This window comes from Oikopleura dioica, chromosome PAR, assembly GCF_907165135.1.
Source record: "Oikopleura dioica chromosome PAR, OKI2018_I68_1.0, whole genome shotgun sequence".
NCBI classification, from domain to species: Eukaryota; Metazoa; Chordata; class Appendicularia; order Copelata; family Oikopleuridae; genus Oikopleura; species Oikopleura dioica.
Genome location: NC_137293.1, coordinates 3,585,404 through 3,603,685, shown reverse-complemented (window position 1 = coordinate 3,603,685; position 18,282 = coordinate 3,585,404). Strand labels below are relative to the sequence as shown.

The 18,282-nt window shown below is 39.8% G+C and overlaps 5 protein-coding genes across 7 annotated transcripts in view; all 5 read left to right on the top strand.

The window, feature by feature from the left end:
• The first annotated feature begins 357 nt into the window (after positions 1-357).
• On the top strand, positions 358-6,849 carry LOC145702841 (uncharacterized). 3 transcript variants are annotated; one of them, XR_014134334.1, is made up of 9 exons: positions 358-494; positions 3,227-3,370; positions 3,673-3,816; positions 5,085-5,195; positions 5,239-5,371; positions 5,421-5,557; positions 5,603-5,710; positions 5,754-6,048; positions 6,411-6,849. XR_014134334.1 is itself a non-coding variant. In XM_081780126.1 (8 exons), exons 1-8 carry the CDS (start codon positions 414-416, stop codon positions 5,871-5,873), a joined length of 978 nt encoding a protein of 325 aa, XP_081636252.1. In that variant the 5' UTR covers positions 358-413; the 3' UTR covers positions 5,874-6,849. The 3 variants fall into 3 exon arrangements, 1 of the variants encoding a protein (XP_081636252.1); XR_014134335.1 differs by lacking the exon at positions 358-494 and adding an exon at positions 636-706; XM_081780126.1 differs by having other exon boundaries at positions 5,754-6,849.
• A 1,796-nt stretch (positions 6,850-8,645) lies between these two features.
• Positions 8,646-9,494, top strand: LOC145701271 (uncharacterized). Its single transcript, XM_081778494.1, has 2 exons — positions 8,646-8,871; positions 9,204-9,494. The coding sequence occupies exons 1-2, from the start codon at positions 8,710-8,712 to the stop codon at positions 9,492-9,494; spliced, it is 453 nt and encodes a 150-aa protein (XP_081634620.1). The 5' UTR covers positions 8,646-8,709.
• A 1,283-nt stretch (positions 9,495-10,777) lies between these two features.
• Positions 10,778-14,005, top strand: LOC145704563 (SCY1-like protein 2). The gene is made up of 8 exons (XM_081782017.1): positions 10,778-11,257; positions 11,354-11,673; positions 11,723-12,042; positions 12,082-12,335; positions 12,375-12,681; positions 12,722-12,877; positions 12,922-13,547; positions 13,593-14,005. Exons 1-8 carry the CDS (start codon positions 10,778-10,780, stop codon positions 13,791-13,793), a joined length of 2,664 nt encoding a protein of 887 aa, XP_081638143.1. The 3' UTR covers positions 13,794-14,005.
• The window catches only part of LOC145704566 (DNA-directed RNA polymerase I subunit RPA2-like), a 28,198-nt gene continuing 23,269 nt past the window's right edge, over positions 13,354-18,282 (top strand). The window contains exon 1 of the mRNA XM_081782024.1: positions 13,354-13,363. The gene's annotated coding sequence lies outside the window, so the exon portion shown is untranslated. The remainder of the gene's footprint in view (positions 13,364-18,282) is intronic.
• On the top strand, positions 15,610-17,139 carry LOC145704565 (ADP-ribosylation factor-like protein 2). The gene is made up of 6 exons (XM_081782023.1): positions 15,610-15,933; positions 15,980-16,410; positions 16,454-16,533; positions 16,574-16,723; positions 16,771-16,921; positions 16,968-17,139. Exons 2-6 carry the CDS (start codon positions 16,230-16,232, stop codon positions 17,051-17,053), a joined length of 648 nt encoding a protein of 215 aa, XP_081638149.1. The 5' UTR covers positions 15,610-15,933; positions 15,980-16,229; the 3' UTR covers positions 17,054-17,139.

Sequence of the window (18,282 nt, the reverse complement as noted above, 5' to 3'; positions counted from 1 at the left end):
TCAAATAAGGGTTTCTCTTTCAAAAAATCAACAAAGAAAAAAGGGCTGTAGCAAAGGAAGAAAATAAGGGTATCCCTCCTTTATTAAGAAAATCAGTTAAAATCTTCATTTTCTGTTCGATTTGGACGTCTTAGTTTATTCTAACAGAGGTAGCTTGAATCGGGATGGATCGGATACGGGCTTCCACCCTTATTTCCGGCAAAGCTCATCCAAAAGAAATTGCCCTTATTATGAGTGTTGGAATGAACTTGAATCGGACAAGCGGACCGCTTTATACGACTATGGTTTTATTTTATGACTCTTCTTCTTTTCTGTCGCGCTTTCCCTCTCGCTCATTTTGAAACTCTAATCATCGCAGCAAATCGCATGAATCAAACTTTATTTAACAAATTTTTAACCAAAAACTAGCTAAAATGAAAATTGAAATCATAGAGGACCCATCCCGAAACATGAAAATCTCGAGCGAAACAAACGAATTGAAAAAGGAAACAAAGGTAGAATAAAAAACATGAATTGTTGAAGGTGTTAAAAGTATAAAAAAAAAGAGATTTGCTTTTTACAACTTTCCGACGCTAATCACCCCTTTGGTTAATAAGCGCACTCAGCTCGCTTTGCACTTGGCCAATTGGGGTAAATCGCATAGAAAGGGAGAGAAACTCTGAGATAGAAAGAAGCACTTGACAATCGAAAAAATATGGCTATAAAAGTAAGAATTTGGCTGTTGATAAGGCTACCCCCTTAATTTCTGGCCCTGATTATTGTGTCAGATGTTGGCGGTATTATTTTTAAATCATCTTTTTTTTTCTAAAAATTTTGATAGATCAGCTTTTTTAAAAACAATCATTCCAGACGAGTGAGTTCTCAAGGTTCAGATTCTTTCTTTCTTTGAAAAAACTTGTCAAAAACTCAAGGTCTGCTTCCTCCTCCATTGACACACTGGGCCCCGTTCAGCTCGGTCAGTCATGTTAGTTTTGCTTTTCTTTTGATCTTGAAAGATTCTTGAGAAACAGCTTTTGGAAAACGATATTTTGACATTTTTGAGCGTCCGGCTTTTTATTTTTTTTCGAGGTATCGATCAAGGTATGAATTCATAATAGCCTTTATTGACGGATTTTTACTGAAAAGACGGGTTTGAGATACAGTTATCCATAAAAATTGGAGTTAATATTCTTCCGGAATGTTGAAAAAATCAAAAAAAAGTCGTTACATTCTTTCTTGAGTTTACGATGGTCAACCATTATTTTTCGTAAAATAAGTCAACAACAAGTGTTAAAAAAGCTTTAAAAATCTGCTTAATAGTGCCATAAGTTATGGCCCATAACCAGGGATTAATCTACCGAACCAATCCGTCAAAAATCAAAGCCCACCCAAGTTCAAATCATCACGAATCATCTTTCCTGGAGTTGAGACGTTTCATGAACTTCAAATTTTTCAAATCCGCCAAAGCGTCAAATCATTTTTCCTATTCAAAAAGAGGCAGATTTATGCTTTCGACGGTCATGATTGATGAAAATTTATCGCTTTTACGATTTTATCGTTAACAGGTTGAACTTTTAAAAATTGACTGGCGTCCTACAATTTGGAAAGATTTATCGATCTTTGAGTATTTTTACTTGTTCTAGGTGCGAGAATCTAGCATAGATTTGACTAGACGACAAGTAAAAAACCTGAGTCAGGGTCCTAAACGCGCTTTAACTTCCTGACTCAGGTTTTCTATACAGGCTGCAGACCTTAAGGATATAGCCTGTAAAATTCAACTTTCGTAGCGGCTAAACGCGAGGTCGGATCTTTTTCATTTCAAAAGCAATCCAACCTAAAAATGCACGAAAAACTTAATTCTGGTATATTTTTTAAAATTTTCACCTAAATTTTTCTCTCTAGAGGGACTTGAAATCTTACGATCGCGATTTCTCAAAATTTTTCCACTAATTCGCTAAAACTAAACCGTGTTCTCTATTGTCATGATGCTAAGCTAGAAAATTGAGGGAATAAAATTCTCAAACTCGGTCATATTTTCATTCTAGTATTCTCCTCTTTTTTGCTCTTGCTTTTCTTCCCTGCGCGCTTTATCGCGTGCAGCCAATCAAAGCGCTCGCAAAAACACGCACTCTCTCCCGGAAAAGAGGAGGCGAGAGAGCGAGCACCGAGTGCAGCGCTTTTCATAGCTTCTGCGCGCTGAGTTAGCCTCATGGAAATGGCTGTAAAATCGGTTTCTTTCGGAGTTAGAGAAAACTAAACCGTCAATTTTGTAGATAAAGGTCTAAAGAACATATCTATCGAAAAAACTCGACCGATTTAGTGAAAAATTTTCGAGGAATCGCGATCGTAAGATTTCAAATCGCTCTAGAGAGAAAAATTCAAGTAAAAATTTTTGAAAAAGTACCAAAATTGAATTCTCCGTCCATTTTTAGGTAGGATTGTACTTGAAATGAAAAAGATCCGACCTCGCGTTTAGCCGCTACGAAAGTTGAATTTTACAGGCTATATCCTTAAAGCATAGAAATTCAAGAAAAGCTGCATCTTAGAAAAGTCGAATTGCGACTGCGGGACAAAAGTAAATAAGGCTTTGGACCTTTACTCGTGGAAATTGCGGGCGGTTATATCGCTCAATTTGCGTCTCCGATTGACTTCATCCCCGGCCGGCGCAATTTTCGAAGCGCAAATTATTATAAATTGAAGCTGCCTCCAAGAAAGGCACCACAACTTGAACATCAATTTGTATTTAACTCAAAATCTATCAATCCAAAAAACGCACATTCATTTCCCCGAAAATTATTTTTTCGAAAGTGGCTGTTTCGAAAATTGCTCCATTTTATGCCTCTTTCGATGTTTTCAGCGCGAGCTCAATTTGAAGCAGATTATCCAATTAAGCCAACTCTCGTTTCCTCCCCTTTCTTTTCTCCTTCTTCTTCGACTTACACCACCACCGACTGAGAGAAAGTAAAAATAGCCTTTGAAATATAAAACCAGAGTCGAGAAGATTACGTGACTAAATGGTACAATCATAGCGAGACCCTTCAGATTGAATATTCGAAATCGTAAATTATATAAAAAAATCGACCAGAAAAATTTTTCAAAAGAGAGAAAATAAAAATATTACGTAACAAATACGCTGAAAACGAGATTTACGACTTGCCCAAAATCTACCCTAATTAATAAGCAAGTCGTTAATTCCAAGTTAAAATCTAGACCGCTTCTTTTTTCATCAAATTTAACCGATTTTCAGGATTTGACAACAACAACGACCAAAACGCAAACGACGAATACAACAACTACGAAGCCATCTTCAACAACGAGTTCAGCAACAACAAGTCCACTGACTTTTAACCCGTTGACGAGGGAATTTACTCCGCTTGGCATGGCACATCAGGTAAAGAAATGGCCAAAAATCCAAGTGAAACAAAATTGCCTTTTATGCTGATTCGAGGTCACGTCTGCAGCGGGCGGGTTACGAGAATCTTGAATCTTTTGAATCATTTTCCGTAAATCAACCTGTCGCGGGCGATGTTTGCAGTGGCCCATCCATGCATAAATAGCGCTTTTGTGTCCACCGCTAACAAATATAAAATATTTCAAATATATGCATACTATATTATTCATCAATTTTCTCTTCAATTTCGATCTTCTCTCGGTTTTAAAAAAAAAGAGAGAGAGTAGTTAAAGATTATTCAGATGGATCCTCACTTGACGCACTCGGCGGGAATTATGATGAACCCTTATCTTTATCAACAGCTACAGACACAGAACCAACACCATCAGTTTCAATTACAGATGTATCATCAGCAACTGCTTTCTCAAGCTGCTGGGCTTCACGAGGTAGACTTTTCTTTACAAAAAAAACTTTTTTTTTGGCCTTCGAAAACCCCAAATCTTTCGCTAAAAAAGCTGAAGACAACCCTGATTAAGCTTAATTATCAAGTAAAAAATCGCGCCGCAACCTCGAATTTCGTGAAACTCGCAACCAAATCAATCATGTTCTCAACAGGTGCGTTTAGAGTTGCCTCTGAGCAAGGCTCAAAATCAATCCAGTTTTCTTCGTCCTCCTCAAAAGCCCTGATGAAATTATGTTTTGTAAGAGAGACATCAGAAAAATTCCGCTCGTGGTGCCTTATATAGCGGTAAATATTTGTCAAGGGACAGGTGTCTATCATTATTACGACGCAGAATTCGATTTATAGCGGGATAATGGCTCTCTTCTCTGAATAAAAATATCCTAACCCTTAATTTTTCATCAATATTTTTTTTTTCTAAAATCGAGAAGCCGCTTGCGGCTTTGAGCTTTCAAAGAAAAAAGCCGCTGAAAGCGCGGCTTTATTCTCAATCAAATGATCCTCCAACGAAAGAGAATCTAGAGTCAATGTGGGACGCTACCTCCCTGGTTGAAAAATAAAAATCGCCGGTTGGATATCAGCTTGTGAAAAATAGAGAGAGAGAAGCCCACTCGCGTTCTTGCACCTGCGAATCGCCGATGCTATCACGCCAGAAGCATATTTGCAACATTTTTTTCATCCTCAATATTCTTAAATTAACAATATTCAACCCTTTTTTCTCATTTTTAGCGCGTTTTCGAGCCCACGTGAAAAACATTTGAGAAAACGATAAGCGGCGGAAAGAGCGCTCGATTTCAAAAAATAAGAGAGAAATTTTATTTTTAAATCAGCGTAAATAACGCGTGCCAGGGCTCAATTTTGGTCAAGGCCACAACTTAGAGAGCTCGCGCCGCGTAGTAGCATCGAAAATTGAGATTGAAAGAGAGAAAAAATTTGAAGATTTATTTATTTGAAAATTGAAAATGTGGATTACCATGGATCCATTTTATTTTAAGGTATAAATTGTAAACAATTTTAAAAGAAATCTTTTAAAATTGCTTAAGCAGTTTAAATAAACTTAGATTTACTAATTCCTTTTCACATAAAACCAACTATGAAAATTCCATAAAAATCTGACATTTTTTAAAATTATGGTTTCTCGAAGAACATGACTGAGGTTCAAATTTACGTCTTATATTGCTTAGTAAGCGGCCTTCTTTGAGTAAATTATTTGAGAAAATATTTCCCAAAATCGACTTTTACCCTTTTCTTCAGAAGCCGATGGAAGACTGTCAAATAATGGAAAGCTACAAGGAACCAAAACGACTTCACGTTTCAAATATTCCCTTCCGATTTCGCGACTCTGATCTGAGGGAGATGTTTGGGGTAAGCCAAATTAAAGCTAGATTTGCCTTATCATACCTTTTAGAAATTTGGGGATATTCACGACGTGGAAATTATTTTTAACGAAAGGGGATCGAAGGGCTTTGGATTTGTCACATTCATGGATAAATTTGAAGCAGAAGCGGCGAAGAAAGAACTCAATGGGACCATGGTAGAAGGTAAGAGCAGTTCATTAGAGAGAGAAAACTGACTATGAGCCCCTTCCAGGTAGAAAAATAGAAGTCAACGATGCGACCGCACGCGTCCAGTCGAAGAAAAACACGCCTGCGGGCAAGCCAATTCTAGGCATGAAACCGAGAGCATCGCTCAGACCCGTTTTACTGCCCCACTCGCCCATGAATATGGTAAGCAAAAATAAATACACTGCGTTTTGCTACTTTTCTTTTCAGGGAGGTCTACCGGCACCTGCCGGGCTCTTACCGCAAATACATCCGCAATCATTTGTTTCTTACGACCCTGCCCAGATTTATCAACAACAAATTGAGAACCAAGTTATGGTAAGATTAAAATTTGCCAATCTATCATTTAAATCTTCTTTAGGGTCGCTATATCCAAATCCCCTCTTCAATGCCAATCATGGATCCCCGGGTAAACTTCGACTCAAGCGGCCAAGTGACCTATCCCAACTTCGCCCAGTACGCGGTGAGTACCGTCCAGTAAAAAAAAACAACGCAAAAACAAAACAAGAACCTTCTCAAAAAACACCTCCTTCTTCTCGTCTCTTCTTTCAAAAAAAGCAAAAAAATAAGCCTTCAAAAATATTCCTCGAGTTCTTGACATCCCTATCTAAAATACACAAAATGATGAGATGGGCTCTATAAAGACATCTTATTGGGTAAGCAAATAGCTAGAGAATGCCGTGAATGATCATTTCGGAATCAGCATGAGATAATTATTAAATCATGTTTTGATTCTTTTTCATAAAAAAGGGTGTTTTCGAATCTAAAATCGCCAGTTTATCATTCTCCTAAATTCCACGCATGAAAAAAATAGTTAGTAGAAACACTAAAAATGAAGAACCATTCATTTTACTCCATTTATATGCACGAAAAAATCTTTACATAAAATTCGCACCACTCAAAAAATCTTTCACAAACAATATTGATGAATCCATTTTCCAATCATTTGAATGCCGAAAATTGCATGCCATACTATTTTTTCTAAAGAAAAATTTCAATCCTAATCAATCACTTTTAGCTTCAACGAGGACTTCAAAGATTCGCGCCTTACTAATCAGAACATCTCATCCCTCTCCCTTTTTCAGCCTTTTTCCTTCCCAATTTCCGACATCCCCTTTTTCCTGTTTTCCCTGTTCAAAACTGCTGAAAACAAACCCAAGTTTTCTTTTTTTTTCTGTATATATTTTTGACGACTATTTTTTTATTTTACTTCTTTTCGTTTAAATTCAATCTTATGAGTCAAGTTATGACTATCTACTTTTTTGTAAATACTCATCAGCAAAAACAAATTTTCTTTCGTCCCTATCTTCTCGATCAAGTTCAACTTTCAAAAAGAAAAAAATCTTCTTTCGCCTTTTTTTATAATGATTTCTGACCGTGCGTTTACCTAAGTATTTTCACTTTTTTACTTTTTTCTGACTTCTCAGACTTTAAATAAACATTTCAAACAAACAAGACTTTCTTTCAATAAATTTGATTGCTCTCAGATAAAAAAAATGAACTTCATCGAGCAAAGAAAACAGCCCTCAAATCTGTCGATTTTCATAGGGTTGGAAAATGGGGATCAAGGAGGATATTCATTATTCTCTTCTTTTGTTCTTCTTCTTTTTTCCTGTCTTCTTGACTTTCTCGACTTCTTGGACTTCTTCATAGGATGGTGGAAGATCGGTAGCTTTTTCTTGAGCAGGGGGATAAACTGGAGGATGAGCAACTGGTTGCTCCATATGAACATATTGAATTGGAGGAGGAGGGTAGTAGGGTTTCGATTTTCGACAGCACCAGCAACAGCAAGTGGTGCAACAGGATTCTTCTTTCACAGTTCCATCGGGATAGATTCGAGATTTCTTCACGCAACAGCAGAGAATTGAAGCTCCGCAAATGAGCTTGACAATAAGCGCCCCAATAAGTACCAATGCAAGAATCCCAGCAAGTGCTGCAAGAGCATAACAGGTGTAAAGAAGCCAGAGCGTTTCCTCTAAAATCGTTGTCATTTAAAGTCGCCGTCTCTAGGAGAGCGTTTGTAAATAAGCTTGGAAATGCACCTCGCGCCTGATGAGTACTGTTTGCCAAGGAAATGATATATTGCACAAACATTACGCATTAAAGAAGGTCATAGGAACGAAAGAAAAAGGTCACCATATTGATTATTAATAAAATAAGCGTCAAAAAATGAGAACAGCATTAACGATAATCTCGTCCATGCACTAATAAATCTGTTGTCTTCACTTTCCGTATAAATTGTCGGTTTTAAACCCTGGAAAACAGAAATAAAAAAATGAAATTCGTTTCTTTGTTCACCATCTTTTTCATACAACATTTTTCATCCAGTGCTCTCAGCAAGTCGATCTTGACTACAAGGATCGATGATGGAAATAGTCATGATCTAACCAGAAGGAGCATCGATGAAGTTCAAAGAAATCATGATCAGCGTAAGAGTATTTATGGTATTGACAATTCATTATTTTGTTTTCAGTACTTCTTGAGAGATACCGCAAGCATATCGGCTGGTTTAAAATGCTACGAAGAGTTATTCGAGATAATCTTGACTTCAGAAGAAAGAACTGAGACTCTGTCCTCTTATGAATTAATTCAGAATAAATACCAATGAACCAAGAGGTACCGATTTTAACGGGTAAACTCATTCCAGAGCCCCGCTTATGAGAGCGAGAATAGCAGGTTCTCACAGCGCTCCGGTTGGCTCGCGCATTTATTTGAAAACACGAAAAAATAGGGGATGTTCAAAAATGTATCAAAAACAGTGCGTTTACGAAAAAGAATTCCGCCAGTGAGAGAAATTACACTTGACAGTTCGCAGGGGGATGAAAATGAATTGAAGAAGGTTTTGGAAAGAGAAACAAAACGAGTTTCTCAGAAGTTTCAGTAAGTAAGAGCGCTTTTTTCGATGAAAGAAAAGGCCTCGTGGGGCTCTCCACGACGGCATTCCTGAAAATCGATTCTAGAGCATGGAGTTCTTCAAAAATTCTTGGCCACGATCGTTACCACAACATTCGAACTGGCCTCCGAATCGCTTCCCCATCATTTTCGAATCCAATTATTTACTCAAAAAACGAAAAAGCACTGGAAGTGCTGAGCAAGAAAATTCGTCTCTCTGGAAAGCCGGTCTACAATTTCGACTCGCATTTGGAAATCGAGCGGAATGAGCCGAATTTGTCGGAAGAAATGGAAAGGAAAGGGTTGAAACTTCCTGATAGCCGCTCTTTCGCGGCTCATGCGCGGCTCAAACCGGCTCGTAGCGTCATTTTTCAACTTTTGAAAGCATCTTTTCCTCAACAACGCTCCGTTTCGAAGGAAGAAACATGCTAAACGCGAAAGAAAGATTCGAAACGATCAGAAAAGAACACATCGAAGCACTAGAAAAGATTTGCGGCTTTGAAATTGAAGGATATCCGAGTGCGTCCCTCCTCGAAACAGTGTTGATGGATCAGAAGTACACGGTGAACTCTGTGGAAGATTATACTGTAAGATACGAGTGATCGCTTCTGATCACAGTCAAAATTTCAGGATACAACTTGTCCTGATAGTAGTTATAGTAGTGTGACCAAGTTTTTCTACAGTCAAAATTTACGATTTTTCAAAACTCAAAGCTGATTTATGGTCTGCATTTACTTTTCCTAAACATCATAAGAATACATTCTAGCGTTGAATGTCGAAATTTTTATCAGTTGTATCGTTGGTCACTATATTACTACTATCAGGACAAGTAGCATCCTGAAATTTTGACTGTGATCAGAAGCGATCACTTATTAGAGCTCTATAAATTTTTAATCCGATTATGAATTCAATTTTCTAGCGTGCAATTGCGCAAATGTCCTATTCTTATCGCGGCAACTTGAAGTTAGAAATTCAAACGAAGTGGATGGCTTGGGTGACGAAAGTCGTCAAAGAGTTCTTGGCAAAAAGCGTCAATCATGCCGATATTGATACCAAATACGATCACAGCTGTATGGTCATATTTAATTTGCTAGAAGATGATACGTTCTTCCCCTTCAGTGGATTTTTTACGCCTATTCAGCTCCGAAGGAATGGCTTTTCTTTCTTAGTCATTTCAAATCGAAAAGCCGCTTGCGGCTTCGAGCTTTAATTATCAGTTCCTGGAAGACGCAAGCGGCTCCTCTAATTAAAGGTAAATCGAGGGGTTCGGACGCCCATTTCGTTATAAAGAAACCATGAAAAGCATGTTCTCCCTGGCGGGCTACATCCGTGAGCACAAAGGCGCGCCCATCTTCGCCTCTGATGGGCAGTCCTTGATGGTTCCGACCTACCACCTGAACGTCCCGTCCGACTTTGTCGCCGACAAACGCCACGGGCCAAATTTGAAAATCATCTACGACGAAGAATTCAGCTCTGAATCCAGCTCAAAAAGCGCACAGCCGATGACTTCGAGGGTCAGATCGTATACAAACGGAGAAATCTTTGTGTTTTACGAAAAACCGGAGTTTGCGAAAAGAGCGGTCGAAATTTTCAATGAAGAAAGATGGAAGCGATTTTTGCCGTTCATGAAATCGAATAAATTGCAGAATCAGAGCTTTAGGATTAGCCAGATGAATATCTCTAGAGCTATCGGAGCGGGATGACACTTATACTTTTGGAGCGCCGTGAAAAAGCGCTATTCTATGTCCAGGCTCATTTGACTGTGCTGAAACCTGAGTCAGGTTTCTACACAGATCCGGAACCGAGACTTAGATCCTTAGTATTTGTGAGAAAGTCTCATTTTGCCATCCCCAAAACAAGAAAATACGAATATCCGCGCTCGAATTCCATCAAGTCCCGAAGATATTTCTCGTTGCGATGCAATTTGGAAGTTTTTCAATGTGCGGAATCCTCCTGATCGAAATGTGCAACGAGCAATTTTTCAAGAAAGTCTTCCAGTGCTTGAAGATCATGTGAAACGAGCGGAAAATGGCGATCCCTACAAGTTTTTGGCTAATTTGACGGATGATCTTGCGAGTGGACAGAATTTACATGCAGCGATTGTTTTTGTTGCCAAGTTATTACAGGTGAAAATGACTGCTAAATGAATACGGCCCTGATTCAAGAGGTACCTCTTTAGATAATTCACGAATGTTTCGATTTGTCCGTTTCTTCGCAAGCAGAAACAAACATTGCCTTTTTGACGATTCACGAGACGAAGGATTTGAGAGAGTTGCTGCAGAAACACGCTGTAGTGCAAATTTTAGAGGGAAAAGAACAGTTTGTGAGAAGAAACGATGTTGAAAAAATTTTGAACCGGCAGAACTTACTTGAATAAATTACTTGATCACAGTTTCTTGTCAAAATTTATCTATAGAAGCCTTTGATTTAAAACCGTTTATTGCCTATTTTTGAAAGATCTCAGACATCCGTTCATCATTCTTTGCTTCAGAAATGTTAAAGCGTTTGGCTTCGACATTCCAGTCTGGACTCAACACGGCAGTCGCCGTAACCCGGGATGGAGTGAACCGGGCTCTTCCTGGGAACCCGGCTCTCCGAGACTACGAAGTTCAGGATCCCCGCGGCTGTGGCGGTGCCCATGGTCTCTGGGACATTTACGACGCCGTGAAGAAAACGTCGAAGACGCGCTGCTCGGTCTGGATCTTTGACAAGAACAAGCATCTGCAAGGCTTGGACAAAGCAAAAAAGGAGGAAATTATTACGTCGTTGAAGCATGGAGTGCTTTCGCTTTGCCGTCTCCAGCATCCGCGAATTCTTTCGGTAGAGCGAAGACTCGAAGAAAGTGCGTATTCTCTTGTTTTCGCCACGGAGCGAGTTCAAGGATCTCTGGCGGATTTGTTGAAGAATAAAGAAGTTGAAACAGATTCGAGCTCTGGATTATTTGATGTAGAAATGCGCTACGGTTTACTACAGGTAATTTTCTATAAAAAATATTTTAAATAGCGCAGAAATTACCTCCCTTCCAAAAAAGAAACATTTCTTAAGATTTATCTCTTTTTTTTTTCTTAGATAATCGAAGCGATCGGTTTCATCCACGAATCAGCAAAAATCTTTCACTGCAATTTGACCACAAACGCGGTGGCGGTCACAGAAATGGGCGGCTGGAAATTGAGCGGCCTCGAGTTCTCAAAATCTTTCGAAGACGACAATTTCAAATTCGAGGAAAACAATCCTACGATTTCGCTCGTTGAACCGAGCATTCTAGCGCCGGAGCTTTTCGAGACGAAGATTTTGACGAAGTCGAGCGATTGTTTTAGTCTTGGAGTGATGCTGTATGAATGTTATACAGGGCAGAGGATAATTGATTGTTCACCATATGATGCAAAAAGGTATGTCTGCTTTTAATGGGTATCCCTTGACTAACTCGATCAATTCCAGGACCGTGACCAACAACAAGGGAAAGTACAACTCCCCCTCTCTCCTTCACCGCCTCCCAGCAGAAGTTCGGGATCACTGTAAAATGCTGATGAGTCTTTCAATCGACCTCCGCCCCACACCGGATCAGCTCAGGGGCATTTCGTTCTTTCAATCAGCGGGGGCACTCACCTTGCAATACTTGGACACTCTTCTACAGCGCCCAGTCGAGGAGAAGATTCAATTCTTTTCTGACCTGCCAAATGTTCTTGGAGAATTACCGAGTCGTGTAAGGACGGGGTTAGTTTTGAGTTCCATGCAGCCAGAATTCGCGAATCCAAAAGGTAAAATCTCATCATTGAGGAACAATTAAAACTTTTCAGTTTTACCAACAATCCTCCCTTCCGTCTTCAAGATTATCGAATTATCTTCTGGAGATGACTTTGTTGAGAAGATCCTTCCAGTAATATCAGACCTCTTCTCGACCAACAGTCCCAAAGCATGCTCGATTATGATCGAAAATCTTCCTTTGATGCTCCAGAAAATGACTGAAGCAAAGAAACCAGAACATGTGCGGAATTATCTTCTTCCTTTGCTAGGAAAAGCTCTTGGTCAGGAAAAACAGAGCCACTTACAGGTTGGCATTTTCAAATGTCTTCAAATGATCCATTTTTAGGCTAAAAGTCTCGAAGTCATTCCAAAAATGGCGGAGCATCTGGACGAAGCAACCATCAAATCATCTCTTGTTCCGAAAATTAAAGCTGCTGCGCTCTCCGAAAGCTGCACATCCTCCGTCAAGGTCTCGATCCTCGTTTCTCTTGGAAATTTGGTTCCAAGACTGGACAGGTGGTTCATTATGGACTCAGTGCTCGACTGGGTGCCAAAAATGATCGAAAGAACTCCGGGGGTTCTTGTCGCGACGCTTGGTGTCTACCAGACAGTCCTGACGAATGAGAAGCTCGGCTTGACGAAAGAATTCATCGGTAGAATAATCTTTTTATTCTCAAATAGCCATTTTTTCAGCTAATAATGCATTGCCGACGTTACTACCTTTGTCTATGGACTCCCAGCTAACTCTGGATCAATTTCAACGATTCATGAGGGTCATCAGATTAATGCTCGACAAAATCGAGCAAGAACAGACGAATAAGCTCAAGAGTATGAACTCTGGCAAGAAAGGTGAGAAACAACCACCATCCAAAAAAAGAGTTATTTTTTTCCAGATGGTGATGTTTCTTTGAGCGCAATCCGCGGGGCACAAAGTTCTGGAGACAGTATGAATTCAAACGCTCTTTTCGGCCTTGAAACGAGTTCAACAGCGGCGCCAATGGTGGCAAGTAGTTCTGGCGGATTAAGTATGGAGCAGAAAATGGCAGAAGCAAAACGAAGAGAGATGGAGAAACAGTTCAAGTCTCAACCCCAGCTTGTCCAGTCCAATAATTCAAGCCAAAGCAAGCCAACGACTCAAAGTCAAAAACCAAAAGACCTGACATCGACCCTTATGAACAAGAACATGATGAATATGACGAGGTCGCAGATGAGTGGCAATAGCAATAGTATGATGGGAGGGATGAATTCTGGAATAGGGACTGCTGCAAATCAATCAGGTGGAGTCGGTCTGTTCAATCAAAAAGCTCTTCCTCCAACAACTGGAATGTCTAACATGTCGATGTCTTCTCCAATGTCTACGGGAATGTCGCCTATGATGTCAACACCAATGTCGATGCCAATTTCTACGATGCCAATGTCAACAATGTCAAACTCCATGACATTGTCACTAGGAGGCATGTCGAACAATTCTTCAACCTTATCAAACTCAAATTCTTTCGGGTCACTAACAGCCCCCCAGGTACTTCAAAAACCAATGATGTAACGTCTCATTATCTCTGTTTAGCCTCAAAGTAATCCAAACCAGCCCAGCTGGTTCAATCCGATGACCGCTCAAGGAATGGGAAACATTCAATCAACCCCTGCTGTCCAAAATAACGGAATGAATGGTGGCTTCTTGATGCCTACAGTAAATCACAATGCAACAAGTCAATCATCTCAAGCTAAAAAGCTTAGTTCAGCGGACATTGCCAACTTACTTGGTTAAAAAATATTGGCAGAATAATCCGCGAAAACCAAGCACTAATAGATCAAAATGAAATCTGTACAATAAATTTATTTTATGAGTATTTTCTTCTCTAGCATCCTGTTCTCCATTTTCCAGTTCTCTTTATTATGCTATTCCTATCTCATTCTGTAAAGTTTTCTTTCATCACAATCTTATTATATGTGCAATTCAAGTAAAATTATATAATTCAACCCTTCTTTCTCCATTCTGCTCTAGAATGAGCTCGAGTGGGATGAAAACCTTCTCTCTCCCGGAAGGGTTGGACTTGTTCTACGTTAATGACCGGGGAGAACAAGTCATAAATCCAGCCGCGATGCCTTACTTACAGTCAGTTCAAAAGCCTCCAGTTTATCCAGTCATCAACAAAATCGAAAATCAAGAGCCAGAAAGTAAGAAGCGAAAGATCGATGAGATTTCGCAAGCAGAATTCATTGAAGGGATGAAACAAGAGGCTCCAGATGAGGATGAAGAGAATGTGATTTGTATAGGAAAGGGATAATATCATTTTTTGTTTCTTACGGCGAAAGATGTCTGTTGATATCCTTATTGAAAGATTCTGACAATAGCTCGAGCACTTCTGGTCGATCTTCTCGTCTCACATCTTCTTTCTCAATACCGAGCTCTTCTGCCGTCGTTCAGAAGGAAAACCAAGCCCCAGGAAGCTCCTCTGGCCTTCAAGAAGTCCCATTTGACCTCGTGAAAATGCTTGAAGAAATTCGCAACCGTTCTCCAACGAAAACTCTCCCACCACTTATTGTGCCCGAATACGCGCATTTCAAGGTCAAAGTGCAGAACATGGCCGTAAGGGGGGAGACAAACTCGGTCAGTGCGGATGGAAAAGCGCAAAAGAAAACGGGAAAGTGGAAGAAAATTGAAAGGAAGGGCTTTTAGTAGCTAGGGCTTTATTTAAGGCTTGATCGTTCAAAATGCCGTCTTAGATCTCAACTACAAGAAGTAGACTTGCAAACTATCGACTGGAGTGAGTGGACTCAAATGTCGTTCGACCCGGACGGAGGGACTATCGATGGCTGTTTTGGGCGATTTTCTGTAAAGCCTGACAATACAGTCGATCGATGGAAGAAGGACTTAGAGAAAAAGGTATGAAAGGATGATTTGAAGTGAACTTCTTTCTTAAATTTCCCATTCAATAGAAAACGAAGCTGCTAAAAATGGTTGCGAACACAACTATCGCTGCGGAGGGATTTAAAAAGATAACTGTCAAATTTCTTTGCGAACACAAAGAACCGGAGGTGCATAGATTTGAATACGAGCAAGGCATGCTTTTTCTGACAATTCCAAAGTGGATTCAGAAGAAACTCAGACATCTCAAGAAGAAAATTGACTTCAATAAACAACCACTTGTCAAGGTATCTATTCTTTTCTGAATTCAATACGAGTATATCGAATTTAAGCTCTCAAGAAAGTCACAGATCGCTGATGCTCTAGAACGGTCTGTGTTGGGAAATTTAGCCTGTGCTCTGTTGATGGAGAATTTTTGGATCTTCGACAAGATTCCAAATACCAAATTCGAGAAGCAACTGAATGAGCTTTACCAGCGATTCTACACCGAGCCAAAGCCCTGTCTTCCGATAGACCAAGTTCCCAAAGGTGAGACTGCTGCAATTTTCTTAGAATATCTGAAATATAATTCTAGGGCATCCTGTGCTAAATCATCTTCTTATCGAGCGCGTCTCCAACTCAACGCAGCAATCAATCTTATTCCAAGTCTCAAACCGTCAAATGTGTATTCAGAGATTATGCGGCAGCACGCTCAACTTGCCCTATGAAAAACTCTAAACTCAACCCTTGCCCAGTAACAAATCTAGCTATCAAAACTCAAACTGAACTACTTCATCTGTTTAAAAGATCATCCGACCCTTATTCTTATTTTATACTGCTTTATAGATTCACCGACCCTTTTCTGAAAATTGGAAACAACAAGGAAAAAGCATTTGAGCTTCTATTTTACAATTTTAGATGAAGAAACAGAAGCTAAGAGGAGTGACATTAGATCAGCTTCAGGGCGCGAAACCGATGAAGAATGGCAACGTCGTTCTGAAGATTGGAGAGCAAGATATCGAAGTAGAAGAGGTGCTCATTTATGGAATGATTGTTTCAGGTTTGGGTGGTCTCTAAGCTTCTTCCTGATAACACTCCATTTCTAGTCATTCCGGATAAACAGCTGATCATCGACAACGAAGGCTTCAAATGCAAAATCACCAACCACACCGCCCTCCTTCGCAAAAGCTCTTACACTCCCAAAAAAGACGATCTGATCACTGCCGTCGTTTTCATCAACAAAGCTAACGGGAAAATGATCGAAGCCTTCGCCTCGAAAATCATGTCCACAAAACTGACTGACGAGCAATTCAAGTACCTTTGCAAAAAAGCTGCCACCATCTCTGTATAGATTCCATGTTTATCACTGAAAAACATTTTTCATTTTCATGGTTTCACTTCTTTTTCATTCATAGAAAATCGGAAATGGGTCTTTTGTCGATTATACGAAAATTGAGAGAAGAAGAGCGAGAGATGCGCGTGCTGATTCTAGGGCTCGATGGAGCTGGTAAAACGACTATCGTTAAGAAAATCATGGGTGAGACAAGAAGATTCACCGTTGTTTCATTAGAAAATTCTAGGAAGAGATGTGAATGTCATCGAACCGACCCTCGGATTCAACATTGAAACTATTCCTATCGAGCTTGAAGGAGACTCTCAGGTTGAAATCATTCCTTTTCTTTCGAAAAAGAAGTTTTTAGCCGTATCAAGTGAATGTCTGGGACGTAGGAGGGCAAAAATCAATCCGGACATTTTGGAAAAACTATTTTGAACAAACAGAGGGTCTCGTCTGGGTTGTCGATTGTTCCGATAGGTCCAGATTGGAAACTTGCAGAGAAGAGCTTTCTCAGGTGGGGACCAAAGATGAGTAAATGGCAGAAGGAGAATGTTTTATTAGTTACTGTTGGAAGAAAGACTAGATGGCGCGACATTACTTGTAATGGCGAATAAACAAGACCTTCCAGGAGCTGCTAGCGTCGATGAAATTCAAAAGCTTCTCGGATTAGACGACATTACAACTCATCATTGGTCGATACGAGGATGTTCAGGTATAGAGCTCAAAGCTGTCTTTCTGCTTTTCATGGCTATTTTTAGGAGTCAAGGATGAATCAGAAGCACTAAATGGACATCTGAAATGGCTCACTGGAGATGTTGCTTCACGATGCTTCTCACGAGACTAATCAACTGTAGTTCTTCAATAGTACATGTACCTTTTTATTCTCTCAAATCACGGACAATTAATCATTCTGCCTTTCTACATGTTTTTTGAAAAATATATTTTGTTATTGTAAAATCGAGTTGCTCACAAAATGCAGGTGAATATAAAACCGACAAATCCAAGAGAGCAGGCCCAAATGCCCAAATTAACAACGATGAGAAACAGGATACAAGCTTTTATCGTGGGTAGATTGGGAGCGCTATTTTGATGGACGTGAATTTTCTGGCCATTTTCAAGGTGACTTTCGCTAACTTGAGCTGGTTGTTGCACTGCGACAGCGACTGAGGCGTTGATCTTCCTCCAGTAAACGACGTAGGTGACGGTCGTTCTGAATGAAAATAAGACTAACATCAACATCAAGCTCAAAGCAATTCCCATTACAATTGGTGACCAAACCCAGTAAACTGGAAGCCAAAATATCGTAGCACTTATTCCTGAATGATAAATTAGAGGCTATTTTGCACAACTTCGCATTCTTACCATGAGCACTGCAAAATCGCTGCGCTTTAGATTCTGCACCAGACCAAATTCTTTTAAGAAATTGATCTTGAACTTCACCAAGAACTATCAAACAAAACGTCAGCCATAGACAAATTTCAGCCTCTTTCAGGTAGCATTCGGGTGCATCGTACGGAAAATATAATTTTGAATTCATTTCGTCGAAAAAATCTTTTCTCTTCTGGTAACTAACGATTAGATCGCGCGCCTTTATACGAGCATGGTAAATATCTTGTCATAAGATTCCATAGTGTAGGAATCTCAGGAATAATGTCTGTGATATTTAAAGTTAACGGGCTGCTACAAATCGAATTTTGTCAAAAAAGAAATAACACTCATAAGTAAGAATGACATTCCGCATTATTTTTATGTTCTTTTATTGCATTATTTTTGGTTTTCTTGCAGTTTTGTGTTTTACCAAAAGTAGTGTTCGATAGAACAGGTGAACATCAAAACGACGTAAGCAACAGAACAGGCCCAAATGCCGAAATTAGCGATGATGAGAGACATGATGTGTCTTTTTGCCGAGCCGAGGTTGAGAGCGTTGTTTTGCTGGACGTGAATTTTCTGACCATTCTCAAGTTGAACCTCAGTGACTTGAGCTGGTTGTTGCATTGCGATGGCGATCGAGGCATTGATCTTTGCCCAGTAGGAAATGCAGTTGGCGGTCGTTGCGAATGAGACGAAAACGAT

Coding starts and splice junctions, on each gene's coding strand:
- LOC145702841 (XM_081780126.1), top strand. CDS start 414: ATGAAAATTGAAATCATAGAGGACCCATCCCGAAACATGAAAATCTCG. Junction 495..3,226: donor AATTGAAAAAGGAAACAAAG/GTAGAATAAAAA, acceptor ACCGATTTTCAG/GATTTGACAACAACAACGAC. Junction 5,711..5,753: donor AAATTGAGAACCAAGTTATG/GTAAGATTAAAA, acceptor AATCTTCTTTAG/GGTCGCTATATCCAAATCCC.
- LOC145704565 (XM_081782023.1), top strand. CDS start 16,230: ATGTTTATCACTGAAAAACATTTTTCATTTTCATGGTTTCACTTCTTT. Junction 16,411..16,453: donor TATCGTTAAGAAAATCATGG/GTGAGACAAGAA, acceptor AGAAAATTCTAG/GAAGAGATGTGAATGTCATC. Junction 16,922..16,967: donor GTCGATACGAGGATGTTCAG/GTATAGAGCTCA, acceptor GGCTATTTTTAG/GAGTCAAGGATGAATCAGAA.
- LOC145704563 (XM_081782017.1), top strand. CDS start 10,778: ATGTTAAAGCGTTTGGCTTCGACATTCCAGTCTGGACTCAACACGGCA. Junction 12,043..12,081: donor AGAATTCGCGAATCCAAAAG/GTAAAATCTCAT, acceptor AAAACTTTTCAG/TTTTACCAACAATCCTCCCT. Junction 12,336..12,374: donor AAAAACAGAGCCACTTACAG/GTTGGCATTTTC, acceptor ATCCATTTTTAG/GCTAAAAGTCTCGAAGTCAT.
- LOC145701271 (XM_081778494.1), top strand. CDS start 8,710: ATGCTAAACGCGAAAGAAAGATTCGAAACGATCAGAAAAGAACACATC. Junction 8,872..9,203: donor ACTCTGTGGAAGATTATACT/GTAAGATACGAG, acceptor TCAATTTTCTAG/CGTGCAATTGCGCAAATGTC.